Raw genomic sequence first — 25,330 nt, 5'->3', positions numbered from 1 at the left:
AGCACAGATCCCAGCCTGGCTTCGTGTGCTTAGCTCTTGACCAAAGCTGTGTCTGATCCTCCAGCAACCCTACAAGGCAGGAAAGGGCAAGCCCCAGTTTTGTTCTTGAAATAACCTTGAATTCGGAGATGAGTATATAACCAAGGCCACATAGCTAATAAGTGACAAAATGAATTTGAATTCAAGTCTGTCTGACTCCAAAACCATGTTCCCCTACTGTGTCACACTGTCTCCAGTGACCCCTCAGTGAGAGCAGAACTATGGACTGAGGTCAGGGTGTTTTTTTGGGGGGTGGGGGGTGGGGGGAGTTGATGAGCAGAACTGAGAAGCACTGAGCTGAAATGTCTCCTTGGTGTCTACCCTCTCTCCTAGCTCAGCTCCTCGTAAGTCTTACTGAATATGTCTGATAGAGTTGTTATTTTTACTTTTAAAAAGCAACCCATAGACATGCTTTAAAAAGACCTAATTTCCATAAAATGGAAAGTACTGGTCCTCCTTTCTCCTCTCATTCTGAGAAGATTGCTTCACTTCCATCTTTGCCGTCCTGCTGGAGGTATTCATTAGCCTGACCCCCTCCCCCTTTTGTTCCCCTTTCCAAACCAGTTACATCCCCTTTTTCATATCTTTTTAGATAAGATACCTTTGTTTCTTAACTTTATTTTTCACTTAGTTGACGTTCAGTATTATTTTGTATTAGTTTCAGGGGTACAGCATAGAGGTTAGACAATCATATACTTTACAAAGTGTCCCCTGATATTTCCAGTACCCAGCTGGCACCATACACAGTTACTACAATATTACTGACTATTATCTTGGTTCCTTATTTTTTTAGTGTAGAACCTGTGTCCTGACATCTCCTTCAGTGAATTCGTGTGTCCTGTTTGTTCAGTCACCTCCCCCTCATGACTTTCTGTTTCAGTAGAAAACATTCCAAAGTCTTCACAGTGGCCTCAGGCACTGGTCCACTGACCCCACATCCTATGAGTGTCCCCACCCCCATTCCCTGCTGCCACATCAGCCACCCTGGGCTCCTTCACCGCACTGCACCCAGGTATCCACCTGGTCCATAAGACCCCCCCACCACTGTCACTCTTTCCTGACCAAGCTTCATCTTCTCCCCCTAGTTTTTATCATATGCCCTTGCATTCTTTTTCATTACAGAGTAAACTCCAGAAGAGCAGGGTTTTAAACTCAGTCCTAGAGCAGTACCTTATCAGAGTAGATGCTAAGGAAGTGTTTCTTGACTTATACAGGAACCTTAGCCCTACAGATCTTTGCAGCAGGCAACCAGGAGCCCCCTAAGTGTTCTCATGTGCAGACCGCTAAGCCCTGGGTTCTAGAACAGTTCTTGTTGACTTGGAAAGAGAGCACGCATGGTGCAGATACCTGGCTTTGTTAAATTCAGTTTTAAGCTGTGTGACCTTGGGCAAAATATTTAACCCCCCCCATTTTCTCCTCCTTAAGAAGAGGAATCTGATGCTGAGAAGGATTGCTGTGAGGGTTAAGTGGGACCATATCTAGGAAAGTGCCCTGCCCAGCCTGGAGGAGTCACTGGTCAGTGGTCATGACCTCTCTCCCTCTGGGTTCCAGGTTCCTTTCCCATCGTGGTGTGAGTGTCTGGACGCCGGCAAGTCTATCCATTGTCCTCTGAAAAATGCATCTGGCCCCGAGCCAGGTTTTTGGGTGTCATTTAACCTGAAGGGCTGGAGGCAGCTGGAAAAGAGCAGGGGGAACATACTCTCCCTTGGGAGGAAGGAAGGGTGAGCAAATTTGGGGGAAAGAATGGAGGGGAGCAGAGTGCAAGGGAGTCTCATGGGGTCTCTTTCTTCTCCACAGTGTTTTCTGCTGCAGAATCTGAGACCATGGCCAAACCAGGACAGGTAAGGAGCCTCTCCCCTCCTGAGGGCTGTGCCCTGCCTTCCCCGGGCCTGGGTTGCACAGATCCCTGCTTCCTTCAGCTTGAAAGCAGCAGGAGAGGTTGTCAGGCATTGCTTGTTCCTGTTACACATCACAGCTGTTTCAGGCATGTGATTCATGGCAACACAACACATCCTGAAGCAGAAAGGATGTATATTTGTGCACATGACTGAGAAGCCCAGACCTTCAGGTCTGGCTGGATCCAGGGTCCCAAATGCTAGTGTCAGGATTCTGCCTCCGAACTGAGATTTCTTTGAGTGGCTTCAGTCTTGGGCAGGTCCTTCCCTGATTTGGCACTAGTCACCAGCAGCTCCAGGCTTTCTTTCTGCTTCCTGAGAAGCCTGGAGGAGATAACACAATTTATTCCTCATGATTCCAATGAAAGTCCAAGGTTTGATTATCATAGGCTGGGCCTGGGTAACTTGGGTCCAGAAAGTGGAGTCGGTCCCACCTGAACTTTATGGCCCAAGAGTGTTTCCCCCGGGCAGGGGAATGGATATTGGACAGGCAAAAGCATCTGAGGGTCCTCTGTGCTCTGGAGGTGGAAGTGTCCCTGTCACATGCATTTGGAATTAAGTTATCCTGGCTTAGGAGACCCCAGTCTTTCATGCTGTGTGACCACTTTGCTGGGCAATCGAATTTGAGATATGTCAGAGTTTTTTGCAGCTAAGATTGGTTTCTGTCTTCGGTACAAGCTAGGTGTCTTTCTGTGCCAGGTTTTGCCTGAGAGAGATCCCTGTTTGCTGGCTTTAGAGAAAGAGACATGGTCACTGCAACAATGGGATTGAAAAGGGAGAATAAAACTAAGGGACACCTGACTTGGCCCCTTTTGTCCCTCACTTCAGTTAGAGCTTCTGGCCACAGACATAATACAGAAGCTGTGTGATCTTGGGTGGATTCTTTACCCTCTCTGGGCCTCAGTTTCCATTGCGAGGTGGTTGAGCTCAGTGAAAACTAAACTTCGTCCCTGTCTTCATGGTTTGCCATCCACTGAGCAAGAACCTTAAGGAATTTTATTCACGGTGTTTGAAGAGCACAGTGTACCATGTGATACAGGATCAGTACATGCAAAAGAGTCCTAGCTGGGGCCTCCCTGTCAGTTTCCTTTTTTTTTTTTTTTAATATATCTTTATTGATTTCAGGGAAAGGAAAGGAGAGGGAGCCCAGCTGGGCATGGCTCAGCGGTTGAGCGTCGACCTAGGATCCAGGCGACTGGGGTTCGATTCCCGGTCAGGGCACATGCCCGGGTTGCGGGCTCGATCAATGACTCTCTCATCGTTGATGTTTCTATCTCTCTCTCTCCTTCTTCTTTCCTCTCTGAAATCAATAAAGATATATTTAAAAAAAAAAAAAAAAAGAAAGGAAAGGAGAGGGAGAGAGAGATAGAGACATCAATGATGTGAGAGTCATTGATCGGCTACAGCCTGCAACCCGGGCATGTGCCCTGACCGGGAATCGAACCCCAGTCACCTGGATCCTAGGTCGACGCTCAACCGCTGAGCCATGCCCGGCCGGGCCCTGTCAATTTCTGAGGACTATACTTTGTACAAGTGGCCTCTTTGACCAGGAGGAGAGGCTATTCATGGTTATGGGCAAAGATCCAAGGCAGAACTTTTTCTGTTCCCTATTTCCCATGTGTAGCCATCCCCGAGTATTTCCTGAGAGGCATTCGAATTGCAAGGTCCTAGGTGACTGAGGTAGACACATCAGGCCCTGGGAGATCAGAGGGCCCAGGACCTAGGGCTCAGATCTTTGGGCTCCTGGTCTAGTGCTCCCAGACCATGCTGTCTGCCTGGCTGACCTGTGTTTTTTTTGTTGCCATGGGCCAGGGGCCAGTTAGGATCCTGCAGGCAAGAGTCCCAGGGTGGCAGAGCCTTAGGAGTCCCTGGTCCTCTGGGGTGAGTTAGAATTGCCCGTGCACGGTGTTGATGCTCTGGTAGAGCAGTAAAGGAGCTCTGGGGGCACATAGGTAGAGGGAACGGGGACAGCTGCCTGGAGGAGCCACTCAGAAAGAGCAAGGGGCTGAGGTGTCTAGGTAGAGGGGTGCTGAAGCAGACGGCTGGAAGGGAGAGAATGCAGTGCGTTCAGGGCAGTAACTGATTTGGCGTGCTTGGGGTGTAAAGGGCTAGGGAGGGCAGGAGGTTGCAGAAGACAGTACTAGAGAAGTAAGACAACAGTCTTCCAAGTTTGTGTCTACTCCCAGTTATTGGCATCTTAGTTCCGCTCCTAGTGCGCCCCCTTTACAACAGGCACGCACACACGCACCGAACAAGCCACTTGCTCTTTTCTCCAGTTCACATCACTCCCAGTTACTTCCACTGGGAGAATGATGCTATTCTTCCATTCAGAAGAGGGGAACTTGAGGCCCAGAGACATGAAGAAATAGTGAGGTGTCCTAGAGAGGTCTCAGAGGCATGGCTCTGTGGCCTGTTGCACAGGGATGTGTGGGGTTGAATGTGATGGTGGCCATAAGAATGCTTCGAGGACAGGGCGAGGGGCAGGTGCTGGTGCCTGGAATTCCAGGAGGTGCAGAGATGAGGCCTGGGTCAGGTCTGATCACGGCAGCTCTCGGGTGGAATCCTGGCTGGCAGCCTTCTGTCTGGGTGATGTGGGTGATGTCGCCTCTGCTCCCGAGAGACCTCGGCACTCCTGCTCGAGCAGCAGCCTGGATGGGGCCCAAGACCTCAGAGCCCCGGGGTTCAGGCTACTCACCAGCTGGCATCGGGACCTGCTGAATATTTCAGGGCGGAAAGTCCCTTCGCCTCTGCTCTCCCCTCCCCTCCCCTCCCCTCGATCATGGGCACCTGAGGCCGAGAACCTGCCTGCCAGAGGAGAAGCAGGGACAGCTACACAGGTGTCACTCGGAGACAGAAAATTCGCCAACTTGTGAGGATGACCGATGGTGGGACAGACTCCTGAGCCTGGATGATTTGAAGGACTGTCTCTGTCTCTCATGTGACCAGTGCTGAGGCTCTCTGCGCCCCCCTCTCCTGGTGGCTGTGATCCTGCGGGGTCCTGGGATAACTCATCTGGCCAGTAGTGCAAAGACCCACGCAGGAGACTGGCCCTGCTGCTACTCTAAGCCTCTCTCTAAGGGAATGTTTTGATCAAGCCTCGTGTCTGTCATTAGAATTCCCTTCCCCCAGGATGGCACTGCCTCATCTTTCAGCGGCAGCCCCTTCCCCAGACACCGCCTCAGCCACCGCCGTGTGTGAGGAGGGAGAAGGCGGAGTGGGGGGCAGGGACAGGAGAGGGCAGCTGCTGCTGTGACCTCTGCCCTTCTTCATCCTGGGGACCCGCTTCTGTCGCCTCCTTCCTCCTTCCTAGCAATTCACAGTCCCGTGATCTTGGCGACTTTGGGCGTCTGCACTGAGCATTGAAGCCCTGGGCTTGCTTCCCTGAATGCTGCTTGCTCTCGCCTCCAGGCCTTTGCCACGTTGTTTCCTCTGAAGCCCTTTCCCTCCCTCCAACTCCCGTGGGGCCAGCTGTTCCCCACCCTTTAGCACGAAGCTTAGATTTCACCTCCAGGAAGTCTTTGCCCGGAACATGTTCGGTCACCATCCACTCATGCACCCATTTATCTAGAAAACAAATATTTAGTGAGTGCCTCGTGTGCCAAGCCCTGTGCTAGGTGCTCGGGGTCCATCCGTGAGCAGGATAGACACTCATAGAGCTTTCTAGAGGGAGTATCTCTTTTCTGGCCCCCGTATTTGGCCCGTGTCCCTCTTTCCTCCTCTGCCCAGGGCTGTGATCAGGTTGCAAGGGATTTACTGATGGCGGGAAGAGACCGTGTGCCTTTCTGGTCAGAACTTTAAATAGCAGCCCTGTGCTCACGCCCACGCGTGCATACCTTGGAGACGCCAGCAGCTGCAGGCATAAGCCAAAGAGCGCCGACTGCCTGGCCGAGGCCGCAGTGCGGCGCTGGGAGACGGGGGAGTTGATCAGAGGCTTGTTTTGGCCGGTCCACTTCTCCCTCCTTTAAGGCACAGTTTAGTGGGCCCCCCCACCCCTCCCACAAAGCCTTTCCGGGTTCCCTCCTCCAGCTGGACTCGACCTCTGCTGTCTCCCCACTTTACTCTGCTTCTGTCTTCGGTATTTCCTACAAGCGTTATGCCGATGCGCATGCTTGTCTCTCTCCTCCACTGGGTCAGAAGCTCGTGAAAGACAGAGTTGGGTCTTCTCTCTCGCTGAGTCTATAGCTTGCAGTGTTGGGCCTGGCCCAGGTTAAGGGCCCTGTCCTCGAGCTGTGTGCTCTGTGCCTGGGGCCCGGGCATCCTCAGCTCTCTCAGCTCCCTGCCACTCCCCTGGACACCATGCTTCTCGGGCTGCGTAGCTGACCCACATCTGACTTCTCTGTGAACCAGCCTATTGTGCATTCAGGTTCGATGTCTAAGATCCTCTGGCTCTGCCTCTCCTCCCCTTTGTCCTGAGGATCCAGCCAGCTTGTCCTCAGATACCAGTTCACAGCTCAGTTTACTGGTCCCAGAGGGGCGGTGCCTTGTCCTGGGATTCATCCTGAGGGTGGCTCTGGGCTCCCCAGGCCAAGATGCCCCACTCCCAAGAGCTGGCAGCTGCAGGTTTCTGGGGCTGGAGAGCAGAGGGGACCAGGCCAGAGAGCTGGCTTCCAGCAACCCTGGCAAGAGGCTTCCCTTCTTGGGCTCTGTTCCTTCGATTCTGTGATAGAGATTGTCTTAAGTGCTTCTCCAAGTTGCTAAAAGAATCAGTGGAGGCAGAAGGGCTTTGTAAATCAGAGAGTGCCATAAAAATATGAGGGGCTCTTGTTGGTCCTGTAGGGATCATTTCCTACCTGTATACTCGGCCTGACTTTTAATCTCTCCTGGGTCCTAGGAAAGTGGTGCAGGGCTGTGGGCTTGGCTGAGCCACCTTCCCACAGGGAAATGGCACCATCTTTGGGGGCAAGTTGCGATAGGAGGTACCAGGAGAGTCATCCCCACCCTCAGCCAGGCTTTCTGTGAACACCTCTCAATTTTAGGGGAAGGGGTCTCAGCCTGTGGCCAGGCTTGGGAATGTGACCTGGGGTTGGGGCTGGGAGCCCCTTTCAGGACCAGGGTCAGCAGCTCACCCTCAGCTTTTCTCTCCACAGGGTGCCAAGTACCGTGGCTCCATTCATGACTTCCCAGACTTTGACCCAAGCCAGGATGCTGAGGCTCTGTATAACGCCATGAAGGGCTTCGGTGGGTGCCCAGCCACTGGGTGTGGGGTCACAGGAAGGAGGCAGGATTTGTTGGGGCTTAAGGGTATCCCCCACATGTGGGCACATCCCAGAGCCCTTTTCAGGGTGGGATGAGATGGTAAGATGCACTCATTCTTTCGTCTCCTCTTATTATTATTATTGTTATTATTTTAAGATGTTTAATTGACTTTTAGAGAGAGAGGAAGAGAGAAACATCGATGTGAAAGCAGAACATCGATTGGCTGCCTCCTGCACGCCCCCTACCGGGGATCAAGCCCACAACCTGGGCGTGTGCCCTTACTGGGGATTGAACCAGCAACTTTTTGGTGCGCAGGATGACGCCCAACCAACGGAGTCACACTGGCCAGGGCTCTTTTTATTATTTTTCATAATTTTATAATGAAACATTCCAGACCAAGAAAAAAGGTCTAAAGAGTAATAGAAGCTTTACCCACAGACCTGCCACCCAACTTGAGAAATAGCACTTGCTTCCTCATGTAGCTGGAACCTCCTTGGCAGATCCTCCTGATAATAACTCCATGACCCTTTCCTCTTGGGGTGACTACTGCCCTGAATTTGTTTCTCAGTGTTCTGTTTTATTTTCTTCGTTGAAAGAACCTTGTCCTGGGTGTTAGGACACACGAGTTTTTCTAAGCCAGGCTCTTTGTAAGACCTTGGGTGAGTCCTTGTCCCACCCCCACCCCTGGGCCTCGATTTTCTTGTGTGAGAAGTAGCTGAATCATGGGCCCTCTGAGCTCACATACTGCATGTGCTGAGATCCCTCTTAGTAGCAGCTTGACAGGTCCCCATAGGTCCTCCTCTGTAATGCCACCATCTCTAGAGTAGAAGGCTAAGGCTGAGGACTGCAGGGAGCAGGCCTAGTGGGCTTCCAGGAGGCAGGTTTGGATAGGGTGACCAGTGCCCTCCCCTCTTCCAGGCAGTGACAAGGAGGCAATACTGGAGCTGATCACTTCCCGGAGCAACAGGCAGAGACAGGAGATCTGTCAGAGCTACAAGTCCCTCTATGGCAAGGTAACCACAACCGGAGGGCAGGGGCGTGGGGCTGCGGGAAGGATTTCATTCACCTGTGCGTTCCTTCAGGGTATTTCCTGAGTATCTTGCTCCAGGTCAGCCTCTGTGCTGGCACTTTTGGTCTCTTTTTCTCTTCAGTCAGGGCCATTCAGCCACAGATTGCCTAGAGCACCTGCTGTGTGCTGGGCCCTGTGCTGGCTGTTAGGGTCCCGCAGGTTAATAAGACCTGGGAGAGAGGTGTCAACGCCTTGGACTCACAGATAGTGGGAGAGAGACTCAGTAAGCAAGTAAATGAATAGCGATGGGAAGGAGGCAGGACATGTGGACTTGAACCCTGCACACCATTTGCTAGCTGCCTGACTTTGGTCAGGTCACCTGATGTCTCTAAGCTTGCTCCTTCGGGTTGATGATAACACACACCTCCAAGAGTGACGATTAAATGAGATTACTTAGCCCAGTGCCTGTACAGAGTACGTGCTCATTAAACGTAATTCTTATCATTATAACTGCTCTTCCCCTCCCTTCTCCATTGCCTCCCCATACCCCACCAGGACCTCATTGCAGACCTGAAGTATGAGTTGATGGGCAAGTTTGAACGACTGATTGTGGGTCTAATGAGGCCACTTGCCTACTGTGATGCCAAAGAAATTAAAGACGCCCTCTCGGTAAGAAGCATGAGTCTGTGTGTGTGTTGGGGGTATGGGCATGGCTAAGGGGGAGATTCTGGCCTCTATAGCAAGTATTCAGTGAGTCCTCTACCCACCCATGGATGTCCCTGTTTCAGGAGGCAACTCACCCGAACCCTATCCCAAAGGGGTACCACGTCTCCTCCAAGTGGACAGATGTGGGACATGTCAGTGTGAAGGGTGGCCCTTGGCCTAGACCCCCACACCAACAGCTTCCTGTCTTGAGAAAGCAATGTGAGAGATCATTACCTTCTCGATCTCCCTGTGAGGTGGAAGAACAACTAGTAGCATTTCCATTTTACAGATGAGAGAGAAAACTGAGGCTCAGAAAGATAAAATTTTTTTTTTTAATATATCTTTATTGATTCCAGAGAGAGGAAAGGAAAGGGAGAGAGAGAGAGATAGAAACATCAATGATGAGAGATTCATTGATCGAGCCCACAACCTAGGCATGTGCCCTGACCGGGAATCGAACCCTGACCACCTGGATCCTAGGTCGATGCTCAACCGCTGAGCCACGCCCGGCTGGGCAAGATAAAATTTCTTAATGAGAGGTCACAAAGCAAACTGCGGGCAGAGGTGGGACTAGAACCCATGTCTTTTAATTCTCGGAGAGTATTTCCCAGTTGGTGCTTATGAGCTGTAGTAGGAGCACCCTAAATCCTGGGGATTTCACAGCTCTGGCCACTCCAGGATTCCAGTCGATGGCCGGTCACCTCCTATCTCAACCCTTGACTCATGTGTCCCCTCTCTGCTCCCAGGGCATTGGCACCGATGAGAAGTGCCTCATTGAGATCTTGGCTTCCCGGACCAATGAGCAGATCCACCAGCTGGTGGCAGCGTACAAAGACGGTGAGACGGGTGGGAGGGCCGTTCAGGATTTTTAGATATATAATGGGGGTGATTGCAATGGCGGAGACCCTAAGAGCCTATTCACCCACCTTCTTTCCTTCTTTCCTCATCTGTCTGTCTATCCAGTAAGTACCTGTTCTGTGCTGGGCAGTGTGCTAGGTTCTCAAGATACAGTGATGAGCAAAACCATGTGGTCTGTGTCTCCAGGAGCTTACAGGCTGATGAGGTGGTGAGGGTTACAGATAATAGGCAGGGAAACGCGGTGATGACGTGGTCGTGCTGTGAAGGGTGATGTTTTATTATAAGTCCGGTGGGAAGCGGGGAGCCCATGATCAGATATGGGCTTTAAGACAGTGACCCTTTTTACTGTGGGTTGGAGAGGAAGTGAGAGCAGAAGCCAAGGGAATGGGCAGAAGGTTGTAGCCGCTGTCCACTGCGCGATGATGGTGCCCGGAGGAGGATGGCACAGGTGTGGGACAGATAAATGGACCCATTCCATCATATCGTTTCCTGGGTCAGTACCAGGACCTGTGAAAATACACCCTGGGGCTTGCCAGGGTTGTCATGGAGACTGGGTTTTTGGGATTTATAACCAATATCTGATCATTTGGGGGAAGCAGGGACCTTTCTCCTGGATCCCTGGGGTCTCCTGGCGATGGGACTAGAGCTTGTATTCCAACCTTGCAGCCTACGAGCGAGACCTGGAGGCTGACATCATTGGCGATACCTCTGGCCACTTCCAGAAGATGCTTGTGGTCCTGCTCCAGGTTGGTCTCCTGGGGGCCCTCCCCTGAGCTCTCTGCTAGCATGCAGGCAGCGGGCTGTGGGCACCTCCCTGTCACTACGGACAGGGTAGCCTGTGAGGGGCTTCTTGGTGGCTCCTTGGGTATAAGGCCTCATATACTGTGGCCACTCCCTCCCCCTCTGCCCATTTTATCCTTGAACTTGAGATAGTTTCCCTCTGGCTCACCTGGTGTAGAATTTGAGCATCCAGATGTCTGTTGTTACCCTGGTTTGCATAGGCAGGACCTGCGTTTCCCTCTGCATGCACCCTTCCCGTCAGGAGCATCATCTCCTGTGACCTCTTTCCTCTCTTCCCACGCTCCTCCTCTCCCCTCCGGCCCTCCCTCCTGCCATGGCTTCTCCAGCCAGGGCCGTGGCGTTCCCGGGGCTGCCTGCACCGCATCCCCCGCAGCCTGCCCTGCCGCTCCCCCCTGCCCACCAAAGAGCACGGAAAAAGAGGCCATACAGAGGCTGCCAAGTGGGGGTTTTTTCCCTTTGTTTTCTCACACGATGGGTTTTTTAAAAAACATTTTTAGCTAGCTGCTAACATTTACAAATAGGGAGACTTCGTCAGAAAACCAGATGTCTGGATTCTTTTGAACAATTGAAAGTTCTGGCAACAGCAGGCCTGAGTTTTACACGACAGCAGTGAGCTGGAGAGCAGGTCTCATCTGCCAGTTCACCTTTACCTGTCCAGCCCCTCGGCCATCTCTGTGACTGCAGGCCCTGAGGGAACAGACATTGAGATATCACGAGCCCAGCTTCAAGCACCAAACCTTTAGGAAGCTTTATATAGAAATTAGGCCACCTCTTTGTTTCTGTCACCCCCCCCCCCCATTTTACACCATTCCCTTCCTCCCATTACCATAACAATCCATATCCCATACTAAGCAGCTGGCGAATTATCAGAAACTTCAGGAGTGTGACCTTTGCCCCCATTTTCAGAGGGCATGTTCTGGAGAGGAGAGTTCCAGCCTGTATCTTAGGACGTTGCTTCCTCAAATCTGATGCCAGCCGGGTGGTGACATGGCATGGAGTATAAGCCTGCGACTCTGTCTGCTTAGGCTCAGTCCCATAGAGAACCAAGGGGGCTGAGATTCCGAAATGCACAATCCAGGGAAATAACCGTAGGCTTGACCTGTGCCCATGTAACCAGTCAACCCAGTCGGGCTGTCCCCTGTCCCTACGAGTGTCCTCCTCTGTCAGATGGGGCAGAGGGCCTTGGTGGGGGGGCAACGAATACCACTGGGATTTGATGCCTTTACAGCTTTTGAGCTCAGATCTGAGGGTCCAGATCTGAGAGTCCAGGTCTCAGATCCTGATTGGTGAATTCTTGGGGTTAAAGTATGGGAGCCCCTACTAGAATGCACATGTGCAGACTTTTGTGATACTGTTGGGGGCATCTTGGGCCATGGGAGGACTTGTGGCAGGAGCGCTGTTCTCAGAGATGTTCTCAGTACATTGCTCTGGTTTCCTCTGGGATGGGGGCGCCTGGAAGGACCTTGGTTATTCTCAGGACACCCCTTCTGGTCCCAGCTCCAAGGACGAAGGGAAAAGCTAGTGGGAGGGACTAAGAGTCCCCACAAAATAGATGTTGTGGTCTCGATTCAGTGGCTGCTATAAGTCACCGCTCTTGGACACTTCTGGGCCACTGGGGTTTTCTCAGTGTTCCCTGTTTCCGCTGCTGGCACCCAGGCCTTCCCCCAGCCTGGTATTTGAACCATGTGTCCCTTGTCTCTCTGCCAGGGAACCAGGGAGGAAGACGATGTAGTGAGCGAGGACTTGGTGCAACAGGATGCCCAGGTAACACGCCCTGGATGCGCCGAGGTACAGCCAGGGAGCCCTGAGAGGGGGAGGTTGGGGACCTGGGGAAGAGCTGGAGGCGAAGGAATTTGCATTGAATACCAGAAATAACTGACTCACAGCCATCAGTTTATAAAGTGCTTTGTTAAAAGAAAGGATTTATGTCTTCTTTCAAAGATACACAACATATATAAAGTTGGTAAGGTATATTTTGGAGCTTTCATCATTTTTTCATTTATTCAGTTAATATTTATTGAACACCTACTGTGTACTAGGCACTCTGCCAAGCATCGAGGAATCACTAAAACAAAATCAGACGGTACTGGGATTATGTTAATCATATAAACACCTTCTCCCTGGATATACCATACATGCCAGCTGTTTTGAGCCCCACTGAGTGCCAGTAACTCTGCTGGGGCAGGCAGAGCGAATCCTAAGATATAGTCCCTGTCCTGGAGGGGTCCATGTCATAGTGGAGGGACAGGCGTATAGAGAAATCATTGTAATATACAGTGGATCAAAGCTATAAAGAAACAGCTGTAGGAGCCTAGAAGAGAACGGGAGGGAGGGAAACAGAACTCTGCCTGGGGACATCAGGAAGTGTGTTTTTTTGGGTTGTTTTGTTTTTTTGTTTTTAATTAATTAATTTATTTTATTTTTTAAATTTTATTTTTGTTTAAAATATTACAGATGTCCCTTTTTCTCCCCAATGACCCGTTCCACCCCGTTCCTTCCCCCTCCCCAGTCCCTCTCCCCACCATTGAGTACAAATGGGACATCTCATCTGGCACTTGAAGCTTGAGTAGGACTTTCCCCAGAAAGAAAGTGTGAAAGCTATAGGTACATATGCAAAGGTCCTGAGGCTACCAGAGAGTGGTATGTTCAGGGGTTCAACATCAGCTCTGAGTGTCTTGGCCAGTGAGCCCTGTCTCCTGAGGTTTCCTCTTTCAGTTAGTCCCTCCTCTTCCCCTTCAGGACCTGTACGAGGCAGGGGAACTGAAATGGGGAACAGATGAAGCCCAGTTCATTTACATTTTGGGAAATCGCAGCAAGCAGCATCTTCGGTTGGGTAAGCTCCACAAAAGACTACAGCTGCCCCCTTGGGGTTGTGCCAAGGATTCCGTTCTTTTCCTTTCGTACTAACAGAGCATGGTAACTACTTCATCAGCAACCCAAACACTAGTCCCGATTTTATTAGACTGTAGTTTGTATGGTCCTTCACCACAGTCATTAACAGTTAACAGGATGCTTCCATCTAAGTACAGTCTGTCTTCATGTTGGAGCGTGAGGTGCACAGTCGCTTGCAGCCTACGCAGCATGAATGCCCGGTGGCTGGTTGTGTGCACGACCTCCCCGCCACCTCTGCTTTCACGTTGGCACTCCCATCCGGGCCCCTTCACCCTCCCCTTCTGATGTCCCTGTTTGTTCTCAGTGCCATGGGGACATTCCTGACATCCCTGACCCTGTGTCTCCCTCAGTGTTTGATGAATATCTGAAGACCACGGGGAAGCCCATCGAAGCCAGCATCAGAGCAGAGCTGTCTGGGGACTTTGAGAAGCTGATGTTGGCTGTGGGTACGTCCCGATGTTGTCTTCTGGGGCTCTGAGGGAGTCTGGGATTCTAGCCCAGGAACAAGGGGCTGAGAACCGAAAAAGGAAATTCTGTGGTATGAAGATGGCAAGGCAAGAACCAGATGGGCAGCAAATTCCAAAGGTTTGGCCAGAGCAGAGTGACCGAGGCAGGGAGGCAGGGAGGCGAGCCCCGAGCACTGACTCCAGTGTGTGTGGTGGGAAAAGAAAAGAGCATTGGGCCAGGGATCAGGAAATACTGACTGGGAGAGCAGGTTTGGGGAGCACATACTGTGTGCCAGGTGCTGTGCTGAGGATTTAATCTTTACAAAGCACCCTGGAGTAGGCACTTATCTCCGTTTCACGGATGAGAAAACCGTGTCTCACAGAGACTGCGCCACTGGCCAAGCACTCATTTTATAATGAATTGGGGTTACTCTGGGTGGGAGGATGCCAGGAGCTGACTAGTCAATGCGGAGTCAAGATTCAAAGCTGAGGCTTCTTCCAAATCTGCTGTTGACTTAGAGCAAGTCTTTCATCCTTGGCCTCAGTTTTCTTCACTTGATGAATGGGTGACATTCCAAGAGTCAGTTAGGTTCTGGCCCACTCTGCCCACAGGATTCAGTGGTTCAGCAGCCAGTACCTTTCTGGAGCAGCAGAATCTAAAGAAACACCTTTCCCAGCTCCACCCAGCTGATACCACCTGCCTGCCCATTTCCCTGTGAAAACTCTAGAAGGACTAGAAAGATGCAGTGGGTCTTTGTAATGCACGACCCACATTACAACAGGCCCATTTCCTGATTTCTTTATCCCCTGGGTTTGTGGTACAAGTGGGAAGGTCTGGGATGCTCTGGAGCTGCAGGTTATCAGGAGCCTGGGTTCTTCCTGGGTTTGAACTTGGTGGCCCCCTAAGGAATGGAGGCAGAAGGGGCAGGTCACCCCATCCTCATGAAGCAGCCAGAATAACGACTTCTTCTCTCTTCTCAGTAAAGTGTATCCGGAGCACCGCTGAGTATTTTGCTGAAAGGCTCTTCAAGGCCATGAAGGTGTGTGATGGGTTTGATGTGAACGAGGGTGGGGGAGGGGGTCTTTGCCCACCCCACCAGGACTATTGGGAGTCTTGGGAAAGTCCCTGTGGCCCACTGGCCAGAGGGAGCCTTCAGGGATTGGCCACAGGTCAGAGCGAGGGCACTTTGTCCCAGGTGAGCTCCAGAGCCTGGGATGCTACCTGGTCACACACCTTCCCACCCAGATACCTGCCCTGACCTCATGACTGATCAGAGGGTATAGCAACAGCCTGCACCGGATCCAGCCAGCCAGATGGGTTGGGAGCCCACACTTTAGAAAAATATTAACCAATCAGAATGTTTATATAGAGAGTACGTAGGTAAGTAGGAAGTGCTTTCACCTTGTTGGGTAAGAGTCACAATGCTCACTTGCAACCCAGCAATTTCACTCTGAATATCTGACAACACTGCTTCCCAGTATTTTATACACGGGACACACAGAAACCCATGATGTTTCCATAACACACAGGATAAATAAACGTAGGCATTTGTTGCCAGAGGCCATAGGCGTAAGGCACCTGCGTGGCCATCCCACAGGGCAGTGGACATAGCCAACCCCATGTCTTCTAGTGCCGGGGTGGGGCGGGCAGCTTGGCCCTGGAGAGGTGTGGCCTGTGTGCATGTGTTTATAATGGTCAGCTCAGTATTGCCTGTGTTGGGAAAAAACTAGAACCAACCCAGTGTCCATCTGAGTAGCAGGAAAAACAAATGCATAGTGGCATAGATCCAAAGATCCCAAATGTGCAAATCTAGACAATCTGTTGCTTAGAGTTACAAAGTTATGTCAAATTATAAGGAAAATCAAGGAGGGGAATGATACAAAGGGAGAGGTTGGAGATAAAAGCAGGAGGGACACGCAGGGAATGGCCATGTTCTGCTGCTTTTGTTCTGTTGTAACATTTTGTTAGGAAAATTTTCAAATAAGCTGGGGGCCATCAGGGCTCTAGCCCCTTCTCAACTCTGTCCCCCAAACCCACTTGTCTTCCAGGGCCTGGGGACTCGAGACAACACCCTGATCCGCATCATGGTCTCCCGTAGTGAGCTGGACATGCTCGACATTCGGGAGATATTCCGGACCAAGTATGAGAAGTCCCTTTACAGCATGATCAAGGTAAGCAGAGCTGATGGGCACGGAGGGACAGAGGGCTTGGGGACGACTGTTCCAGAAGGCTGGGAGGGACAGAGGGCTTGGGGATGACTGTTCCAGAAGGCTGGGGTCTCTTGGGAACTCCAGGAGCCCCTGCCTTGTGGTACAGTCAGGGAAGTTAAGGCCATTCAACAGAGAAGCAAGTGTCTGGTGGTGCTTGTGAGACGTGAGGAAGGTGAGGCGCCTCTTTAGAGGGAGGGCAGGGCTGGGTCCTGAAGGGCACACGGCTGAATCCAGGAGGAGGACTCCATCCCCAGGGTGGTGACAGTTCAGTCTCCTGGAAGAAGGGGGTGACATTGAAGGACACAAATCACAGTTAATTTGAGGCCCTTTGTCTCTGGGCCAGTTGGTGACTGGAGTGTCCCGCTCATGAGACTTGGTCAAGAGACCAGTACAGAGTTGGCTTTTCCCTCCTTTTTGGGGGGTGAGTGGGTTGAAGCTTTCTGAGTTCAAGCTGTGTTCCCCAGCGTGTGTTTTTAAAGCAGAATTTTTTAGGCATTGCATGCAAAAAGGTCCCATGGGAGATGTTTGGAAAAAACTAGAATAAGCAGAGACAAGCCAGTTTCTTTATCTCGGAACTTCTCTCTGCTTTTATTAAGTCCATTAGCAAGATCCAAGCGTGATACAGAATGCGCCACATCTATCAAATGTACACTTGCTTGTTTCTTTTTTGCTTTTCCCAGTGTTTTTGTTCATGGAGCCCTATTTTCACGGACTGTTTCCACTTGGGAGGGCTTACCTGGGGATTATCTGGTGGGAGTTGTAGGCTCGCACTGGCTCAGCAGAGAAGTGAGCTTCTCTTCTTAATTTCACATTCTATGAAATCATATTGATAGCTTGGAATCGTCCATTGGAAATATTTACACCACAGAAGTTGGCAAGTGTTGCAGATCAGGGCTTTTTTCTTTTTCCCCCAGAGAGCCAGTTGTTACCAGCATATCGCTGTTTGCCACCTCCAGACAGGAGGGAAATCAGGGCGTCTGTGAATAAATGTCTAGCCTTCCCCTATTTGGGGCTCTCCAGGACCTCCTATCCTGGTCTGAGAGCACCCCGGGCTGCGTGAGAGGTGACCTTTCTCTCTCTCCTCCCCCCAGAACGACACCTCTGGCGAATACAAGAAGGCTCTGCTGAAGCTGTGTGGGGGAGACGATGAGTAAGTGGCTTCTTGGCCCAGGGGGGTGGCCCTGGGGAGTGGCAGGGGGGACTTCCCTGCCCTCACCCTAGTGGATGGATTGGATGAACTTGGGGATCCCTCAGAGCCAGGAGCTCCATGCGGGTGCAAGCCCCAGTGTCCGTGTGTGTGAGCATTGATGTCGTCTCTCGTACACGGAGACGTCTGCTCCTGTGAACTTGGACCGTCAGTCTGGGGGCGAGGACCAGGAATCAAGAAGACGGGGGGCCAGGCCCCGCTACTTCATAGCTGCTCCTCAGTTTTCTCATTCGTTAAATGGCAAAAATACAGGTGCCTGCTCTCCCTCCTCATGTATTCAGCATATCTGTACTAAGTGCCTTCACGGGAAGCACCCGATGACGCCTGCGGCCTAGAAAGGCTCACAGGCTAGGCGTACACACGGGGCAGTGTCGGGGACGGTACACAAGCCTGTGGAAGCACATAGAGGGGCGTAACCCAGGCTGGGGGAGGCTCCTGAAGGTGATGAGGCTGAGACCCAAGGAGGCCGAGAGGAGGGGGCAGTGAAGACAGGGTTTCAGAGTGTTTGGGATGGAAAGGCTCTGAGATGGTTTTTTGTGTGTTTTTTTTAAATCCTCACCCAAGGATAGTTTTTCCATGATTTTTAGAGAGAGTAGAAGGGAGAGAGGGAGGGAGGGAGGGAGAGAGAGAGAGAGAGAGAGAGAGAGAGAGAGAAAGATCGATGTGAGAAAGACACATTGGCTCATTGCCTCCTGCATACACCCCAGCCAGGACCAGGATCAAACCTGCAACCTAGGTACATGTTCTTGACCGGAAATCAAACCCTCGACCCTTCAGGGCACTCTGCACTGAGCCACACCAGCCAGGGCAGCCTGGTTCATATTTATAACTGAGGTGGCACTTTTGTGGAGTGCTGGGAACAAAGATGAGGACCCAAGGGGAGCAGGGCCGGGGGCTTCTTCCTGGCACAGGTGCCTCTCCTCGGGGTGGTAGGAACCACTGAAGGGATGGAATTGGAGCATGACTTGACCAGACCTGTGTGCTAGGAAGGGAACTACTGGTACTGAGATTTCCCTCCTGGGGCTTACGAGGGTCCAGTTAAGCAAGGGCCACAAAGAGCCCCCTGTTTCCTTTTGGTAAGTGCCATAGGGGCAGAATCAGTTCAGCAGATGTTTACTGAGCACCCGACAGCCCCAGGTGCTTTGCCGAAGGAGCTGTGGAGATGATGTGGCCGTGAGCTGGTCATGGTCTTGTCTGAGGGGAGACTTCAATAAGAATCATTCAGATTACAAGGAAGAAAGGGCATCGAAGGATTGGAGAAATGCTGTCCTGCTTGGGTCCTGGGGCCAGGAAGGCAGAGCCAGCGTTGCAGGGGGTCTCTAGAGAGAGTAGAAGTTTCTTAGAAATGAAGGGTGGAGTCTGGTGAAAGGACATGGCATAGACTGGAGAGAAAGTAAATAGATTTACTTAAAGCGAGAGTGTGTGTGTGTGCGCGTGCGTGCGCGCGCGTGTGCTTTGTGTTGTATGTGTGGAGTGTTGCCTATGATGACATTCCCTCCTGTCCTTTCCCCAACCCCCTCCATTCCAGTGCTGCTGGCCAGTTCTTCCCGGAGGCAGCGCAGGTGGCCTATCAGATGTGGGAGCTTAGTGCAGTGGCCCGAGTAGAGGTCAGACCCTCCCCACCTCCTGCTTGACCTCTTGACCACAAGCTTCCACTCTTCCGCTCGCACCTTCCCTCTGTCCTGTTTAGCCCCCAGCTGCCCCCTGCTGGCCACCCTGAGGCGTTGGTTCTCACTCCTGAAGCTTCTTTTCTTCCTTGGACTGATTAATTGGGGATGGGCACTCTGATGTGGGCATCTGCTTCCTGCATTTACTTCTAACACGCTGGGAAGTGTTCTGACCTACTAACCACTAACCTGGCTGGTTCCATGGTGGGCCTGTCCCATCCTGGGTCCAACAGTTGGGCTTAGGAGACATGAAAATTGAGACCAGATGGGCACCCAGCGGTGCACTGGAGGATTCAAGGTTGTCCCGACTATCCTCAGACCCAGATTCCACAAAGGACAAGAATAAAGTTTTCACAGAAGTGCTTGGAGCAAAACATTTCAAGAATTAGAAACACTTGGTCCACACACAGATATTTGGAACCTTGGATACCCACTTGCGGTGCCACCTTAGGCAGGTCCCCACTTGTGTCTGAGTGTCTGTCTCCATCTTTAAAATGAGGGTGTTAGACGTGGTGGTCTCGGTGCCCTTGAAGGGCTCTTGAGCTCTGATGTTCTAGGACAGCGTTTCCCAAATTATAAGGCAAGAACGTTACATACGATCTTAAGTTTTATGAGAAATGAATTTAGTTTGGGGGAAGGGCACTTCCATGGCACTAAATAACACTGAACCTCACGTGATGAGAAAGCCACTTCTTTTCAGTTTCTTCAGTATTTCTGATCACGTCAGAGAGTCTCAGTTCAGTGCCACATCTCGGCCACAGTGGCCGATTTTCCTTTTTCACAGCGGAGCAGGCCAGCTTTAGGTTCAGAGTTTTTGCTTTTGGCAAGAACGGCATCTTGCTTAAATGTGGTGATACGTATTTGACAGCGTGGTTTTTTTGTTTGTATTACATTTATTTTCTTGGGTGAGTCTTATCTGTTTATGGAACATGATACCAATTTCCTCTTAATTTTAGTGATACGAAATTATTTCATTTGTTCATCCATTTAACAGATATTTTTTGTGTGCTTACTCTGTCAGGCTCTGTTGAAGGACATGTCAAAGCACGAAGTGGACAAAAAGCCTTGCCCTTGAGGAGCACTTAAGTGTATTTCAAAATGAATACATTTAAGTAAAACAAAAATTATTAAGTAAAAATATTAAGAAATAGCATAGGGTGTGTACAAATATGGAAAACACAGTGCAGGTCGTTCAGGAGTGACTAAAATTTGGGAGACTCTGTTCTGGTAATCTAGAACATTTCTGTTGTCTTTCCGGGGGGAGTGGCTCTTTAAGAGGCAGGAGGGCCTTGGGGACAGAACAAGATTCTGGGGGACTGGGGAGGCCCCAGTGGAGCTAGGGCAGAGCTGACTCTGGGACAGGAGCCTGGACACTTTTCGTAGGTCTGTCTCTCCCTCCCTCTCTCAGCTCTGGGGCAAGGGCCTGTCTGCTATGCCTTCACTCCCTCCTCTTTCCCCCCAAGCTGCTTGATTTGGGGCTCATGGCGACAGCCTCCCCTCCCTCGCATGCTCCTCTCTTGGCCTGGTCCCCCAAGGGGCCTCCAGGCACCTGCTCAGTCTATTTCTGCTTCTTGCAGCTGAATGGAACCGTGCGTCCAGCCAATGACTTCAACCCTGATGCAGATGCCAAAGCGCTAAGGAAAGCCATGAAGGGACTTGGTAAGGGGACATGAAAGGGGCAGGGTGGCCTCTCGGGTTTGGCGGTAGGCCAGGCAGAGGCAAGAGCAGAGGGCTCAAACTAGGGTCCCTGAGTCTCCACCCTCCTAAGGAGGCTCCTGGCTCTCTGAGTGTAGAGAGGAGGGCAGGGAGGGGGGTTGTGAGGGACTTGGTAAATCCCTTCCCAGAGACCAAGGTGTCCCAGCCCCTCAGGAGCAATATGCTAGTACAGATGAAAGATCAAAAGGCCTGGGTTATTGCCCTGGCTTTGCCACCAACTCATTGTGTGACTTTGGGCAAATCCTTCAAGCCTCCGAGTCTCAATTTCCCCATGTGTAAAATAAGGAATATGGACCCTGTAATCCAAGAATCCTAATTCTCAGATGGGAATGACCCCTGGTGGCCTCACCTTTCCAGGCCTCCATTTGTCCAGTGGGAGATCCACCCTGTGCGTGGATGGATGGCCCATCCTCAGAAAGGCCACTGGGGAGAGAACATCTAGGGTTGGGCTTCCATTGCCCTTTCTCCCCTCCTCTGTCCAAAAGCACCTGCCTGGGACCTTGGGCTAAGTCCTCTATTCTCAGGGTCTCATGTACATTTGTCTCTTGGGAATGATGGTATCTGCTGAGCATATCTAGGACTCTAAGATGACAAGTGTAAAAGATGCTTTGGAAAGATAAAGTCCTGTGCCAGGTCTGAGTTGATGGCATTACTCTGAGACACAGGAAGTGGTATCCTGATGCCTTTCAGAGTCAACCTTTTGTGGTTAGAGGGACTCAGGGTCCAGCTTTCAGGGAACTGAAGAGAGAGGACATAGGGTCCCCAATAGGACTTCGATCATGTTGCAGGTATGGAAATTGAGTCCCAGAAAGAACTAGACCCAGAGTGAGGAGTAGAACTCAGAGGCCCTGACTCTCAACCTAGTGCTCGCTGCTCTAGTGATGGGACAGAAGGCAGTCCAGGGAGGAATCCGGGGGAAGTTAGGGGCTTGGGCCAGAGGCAGGGCTCCTGCAGGGCCTCGGGAGCACATGGCTGCCTAGCCAGGCTTCCACCCTGACAAAGACTGGCAGGGCCCATCAGTGGGGGGAGCTGGGCCACAGGCCTTCCTCTGAGACCTGTGGCTTTGGTGACTCAGGAACTGATGAGGACACCATCATTGACATCATCACGCACCGCAGCAACACCCAGCGGCAACAGATTCGGCAGACCTTCAAGTCTCACTTTGGCCGGGTAAGGGACTCAGCCTGGGCCCGCGCTCTGTATCCACGCTCCTCTGAGGGAGCTTGGCCTGTCACAGCCACTCTGCACAGTGAGACCCCATGTGGTCACGTGTTCTGAGAGCATCTCTATCACTGGGTCTGGGCTGCCTGCAGACACGTTCTCTCCAGTCCCCCAGTTCCTTGTGATCAGCAACACTTGTGTAAATGGCTCAGAGTTGCTGGAGGCCTGGCTTGGGGCGAAATCAAAGATATGAGTTGTTTCATGCAGTGCTTTGGACGTCCCACAGTTACCTCTGCACAGAGAGGGTTCAAGGCCCCAAGACTGAGTGTCAGTCATCATTGTGCTTCAGTGACACCTGGTCGTGGCTGGCTAGTTTCTCCCAGGATTGAAATGGCACTGCCCCCTTTCCTTCCCTGTCTGCTGCCTCCAAGGCGAGCAGGTCTTCCCCCTGGTTGACTTTATTCCCACCCTTTTTGGGTTCCTGTAAACAGTTAACCCAGCATCACCAAAGACACAGGCTCCCATGACCCCTTGCACCCATGTGGAGTTCCTGTTTCCTCACTCCATATATCCTCCCTGACCCGGGTCACATGTGGGCAGGTGCTGATGTTGGCATGACCTTGACTCTGCCCTTTGCAGGACTTGATGGCTGACCTAAAGTCTGAGCTCTCTGGAGACCTGGCGAGGCTGATTCTGGGGCTAATGCTGCCACCGGACCATTATGATGCCAAGCAGTTAAAGAAGGCCATGGAGGTACAGTGTGGGTGCCAAATGGATGAGGTCCGGTCTGTGCAGGTGCTGGGCGGACACAAAGCCTAGAGGGGTTGGCTGTAACTCCTTGGTAGAGCCCCTCTCATGCCCCATTCAAACTGGCTTGAACACAGAGGGGGATGTTGGCTCCTATAACTGGAAAGTATAGGACTGGGTCTGGTTTTAGACATGACTGAATCCAGGGACAAAAACAACGTTATATGGATGGACTCTTGTCTCTCCCCGACCTTGGCTCACCTCTCCTCTGCGCTCCTCACTCTCAGCCAGTCTTCCTCCCTGTGGTGGGAGGATGGCTTGTGTATATCCTAGCAGCTTGCACTTCCAGTGGGAAGAGTTCCTTCCTCCCAGGACTCCCGCCAAAGTCTCAGCTTTTGCTGTGGTTGATTCAAGTGGAGTCACATGCCCAGCAACCAAAGGGGTCAGAGGGATCTCATGGAGCAGCTAGAGGAAGCAGGATGGATGTGGAAGGAACAGCAGCAGCGGTTGGAGTCCGTCTTCTAGTCCGGCCCTGCCACATACTACTGTGTGCTGTTGGGCCACTTACACTTCTAAGCCTGTGTGCTTTCAGGTGTGAAATGGGAGCAGTCATTCCTGTCCTCCAAACATGGGGGAGGGGCAAATGAGGTGACAGGTATGAAGGGCACTGTTAACTCTGAAGACCTGGCCCTGCAATTAGCAAGAAAGGGCATCATGTCCCAGCCCAGCTGTTGCTGGGGCTGCTTGGCTTCCCAAGGCTCCAGCTGTACCAGGGGCTACTCTCCTTTCATAAGAGCATAAGGTAACCTAGCTTGGGCTGAGTGTTTTAGCTGAGTGATTTGTCTCATCAACCCTCAAGGCAAGGCTTCTGTTCTATCCCCATTTTACAGATGAGAAAACAGGCTCAGAGGTTAAGTTGCTTGGTCAAAGTCACAGCGCTGTGAAGTAGCAGAACTGGGATTTGGATCAAGTCTGTCTTTCTCTAGAGCTTGACTTGACTACTGCATGAAATTGTCACCAGAAAGGGACCAGGACCGAGGCAGATCTGTCCTCAGATGGACTGGAATGAGTGGATTCTTGACTTTGTGTGGGAAAGATTTCACAATACGGGCCCAGATGATTTGAGAGTACATTTATTAAAGCTGGGGACAGTGGAACAAAGGAAGGGCTTATGATAGAAGAGGCAAGATCACAGCAACAGGAGTGAGCCTGGACTGGGCTGCATGGACTCAAGAAAGGAAGTCACAGGAACAGAAGTGAGCCATTCTGGGCTGTGTGGACTCAGGAAATAAGTTATAGATGCAAAAGGGGAGTCCTTAGAGACAGATTCAGAGGGTTAGCCTGGGACGAGCTGCCGCTGCTCCCCTGATTGCAAATCTCACAGGAACCCTTAGAGTTTAGGAGAAAGCAAGCAGAAGTACACACCCCAGGAAGGGGGAGGGGCATGGGCTTGCTCGAGGGACAGAGAGCGCACTGGGTCCTTTGTCTTGAGGGTTCTTAACTGTTTTCTAAAGGTGGGAGTTTTAGGGGAGTTTTCAGGGGAGAGTCTCAACAGACTATTCAGTAGCTTTCCAGGTCTGTCCTTTAGTATGTTGATGCACCAAAATGAGTGTATAGGGGAGTTTGGGATCATCTTCTGGTCAGCTTCACTATTTTACCAATATCTTGGATTTGTCTGACTCTAATTGGGCTTTTTTGTTATTTATTCCTCTGCCTTCATCTGTTCTGGGGTTTGGCTGGCACTAATGGCATCAACTGGGCCTCTGTTATCTATCTCCCTGACCAGGGTGATTTTGTCAGAAGAAAGTTTGGTGCTTGAAGGAAAAAGATACCCTGTATATTTGGATGTGATAAGTGATACATGAACTGATCCACTAGGTCTTCTGGACCAAGTCTGTGTATGAGGAGATCCCGCTATTCAAAGGTGCCCACTTTGAGAGAGGCAGACAAGATTGATGGAGTAACTGATTGGTAGATTCAAGTATCTGTTAAACACCTACAATGTGCCACTCGCTGTGCAAGCTGCTGGGGCTATGACTGTAAAACCAGGGAAGTCTCTGTCCTGGGAGGTTACTGCCAGGAGTCAACCTGTCCCTGGGTTCTCTGTCCTGGAGCGGATTGAGGCTGACTGAGAACTTCAATAGCCTCTTTATTAAAAGCTGCATGAGGACAGCCTGATCCTCAAAGCATCCCAAGACCAAGGGTCTAGTCCCACCCTTCTCCTAATTCTGTGTTTTTAAGTCATTCGCTTTTTTGTCTAGGAATTTTAAAAGGGTAATAATCTCAACTCGTTTTGCCAGGGAATTTCTGCTCTCCTCTCAGTCCCTCAGAAGCCAAAGCCCTTATGATTTTAAAGCAAGATAGTAAGAAGTTAGGAAAATTCCTGGTAAGCGGAATGAGGGAAACAAACAAAATAGTTCAACAAGGCTGAGCAATTAACAGCCTGCTACTAAATCGCAAGATCTTACCTTCCCTAACCAAGCACACTTAGGAGCAGATGGTTTACACCTCTCTTCCCCAACCAGAGAGTGAAAATCCTATGTGTTCACTGTGAAAGCCTGAGAAAATATACACAGAGCAAAAGAGAAGAAAATAGAAATCATCTGTGACCCCTCCCCTACCCGAATCAGTCACGGATACTGTGATGTGTTTCCTCTGTTCTTTTTATATACTCACGTATAAATATTTATATTCAGATATGTACACATAGTATATGCAGTTTTCATGGGAGGTTCCAGAAATGTTGACAAGCTGGCATGCTCGGCCCTGATTGGCCGATG

At 51.1% G+C, this 25,330-nt stretch overlaps 1 protein-coding gene across 2 annotated transcripts in view; it reads left to right on the top strand.

Moving 5' to 3' along the window:
- Positions 1–25,330, top strand: part of ANXA6 (annexin A6) — a 50,863-nt gene that overhangs the window by 10,970 nt on the left and 14,563 nt on the right. For both annotated transcript variants that reach the window (XM_081135669.1, XM_081135670.1), the window contains exons 2-17: positions 1,837–1,880; positions 7,022–7,112; positions 8,049–8,143; positions 8,695–8,808; positions 9,591–9,681; positions 10,369–10,448; positions 12,211–12,267; positions 13,243–13,336; positions 13,746–13,841; positions 14,823–14,881; positions 15,891–16,013; positions 17,144–17,202; positions 18,788–18,866; positions 20,504–20,585; positions 21,718–21,812; positions 22,443–22,556. In XM_081135669.1, coding sequence (XP_080991795.1) covers positions 1,863–1,880; positions 7,022–7,112; positions 8,049–8,143; positions 8,695–8,808; positions 9,591–9,681; positions 10,369–10,448; positions 12,211–12,267; positions 13,243–13,336; positions 13,746–13,841; positions 14,823–14,881; positions 15,891–16,013; positions 17,144–17,202; positions 18,788–18,866; positions 20,504–20,585; positions 21,718–21,812; positions 22,443–22,556 — 1,347 coding nt within the window. In that variant the 5' untranslated portion in view covers positions 1,837–1,862. The remainder of the gene's footprint in view (positions 1–1,836; positions 1,881–7,021; positions 7,113–8,048; positions 8,144–8,694; positions 8,809–9,590; positions 9,682–10,368; positions 10,449–12,210; positions 12,268–13,242; positions 13,337–13,745; positions 13,842–14,822; positions 14,882–15,890; positions 16,014–17,143; positions 17,203–18,787; positions 18,867–20,503; positions 20,586–21,717; positions 21,813–22,442; positions 22,557–25,330) is intronic.

This window comes from Miniopterus schreibersii (assembly GCF_964146895.1).
Source record: "Miniopterus schreibersii genome assembly, chromosome: 4".
Lineage (NCBI taxonomy): Eukaryota > Metazoa > Chordata > Mammalia > Chiroptera > Miniopteridae > Miniopterus > Miniopterus schreibersii.
The sequence above is the reverse complement of the archived record's forward strand: the minus strand, read 5'-3'. Positions and strand labels throughout refer to the sequence as shown.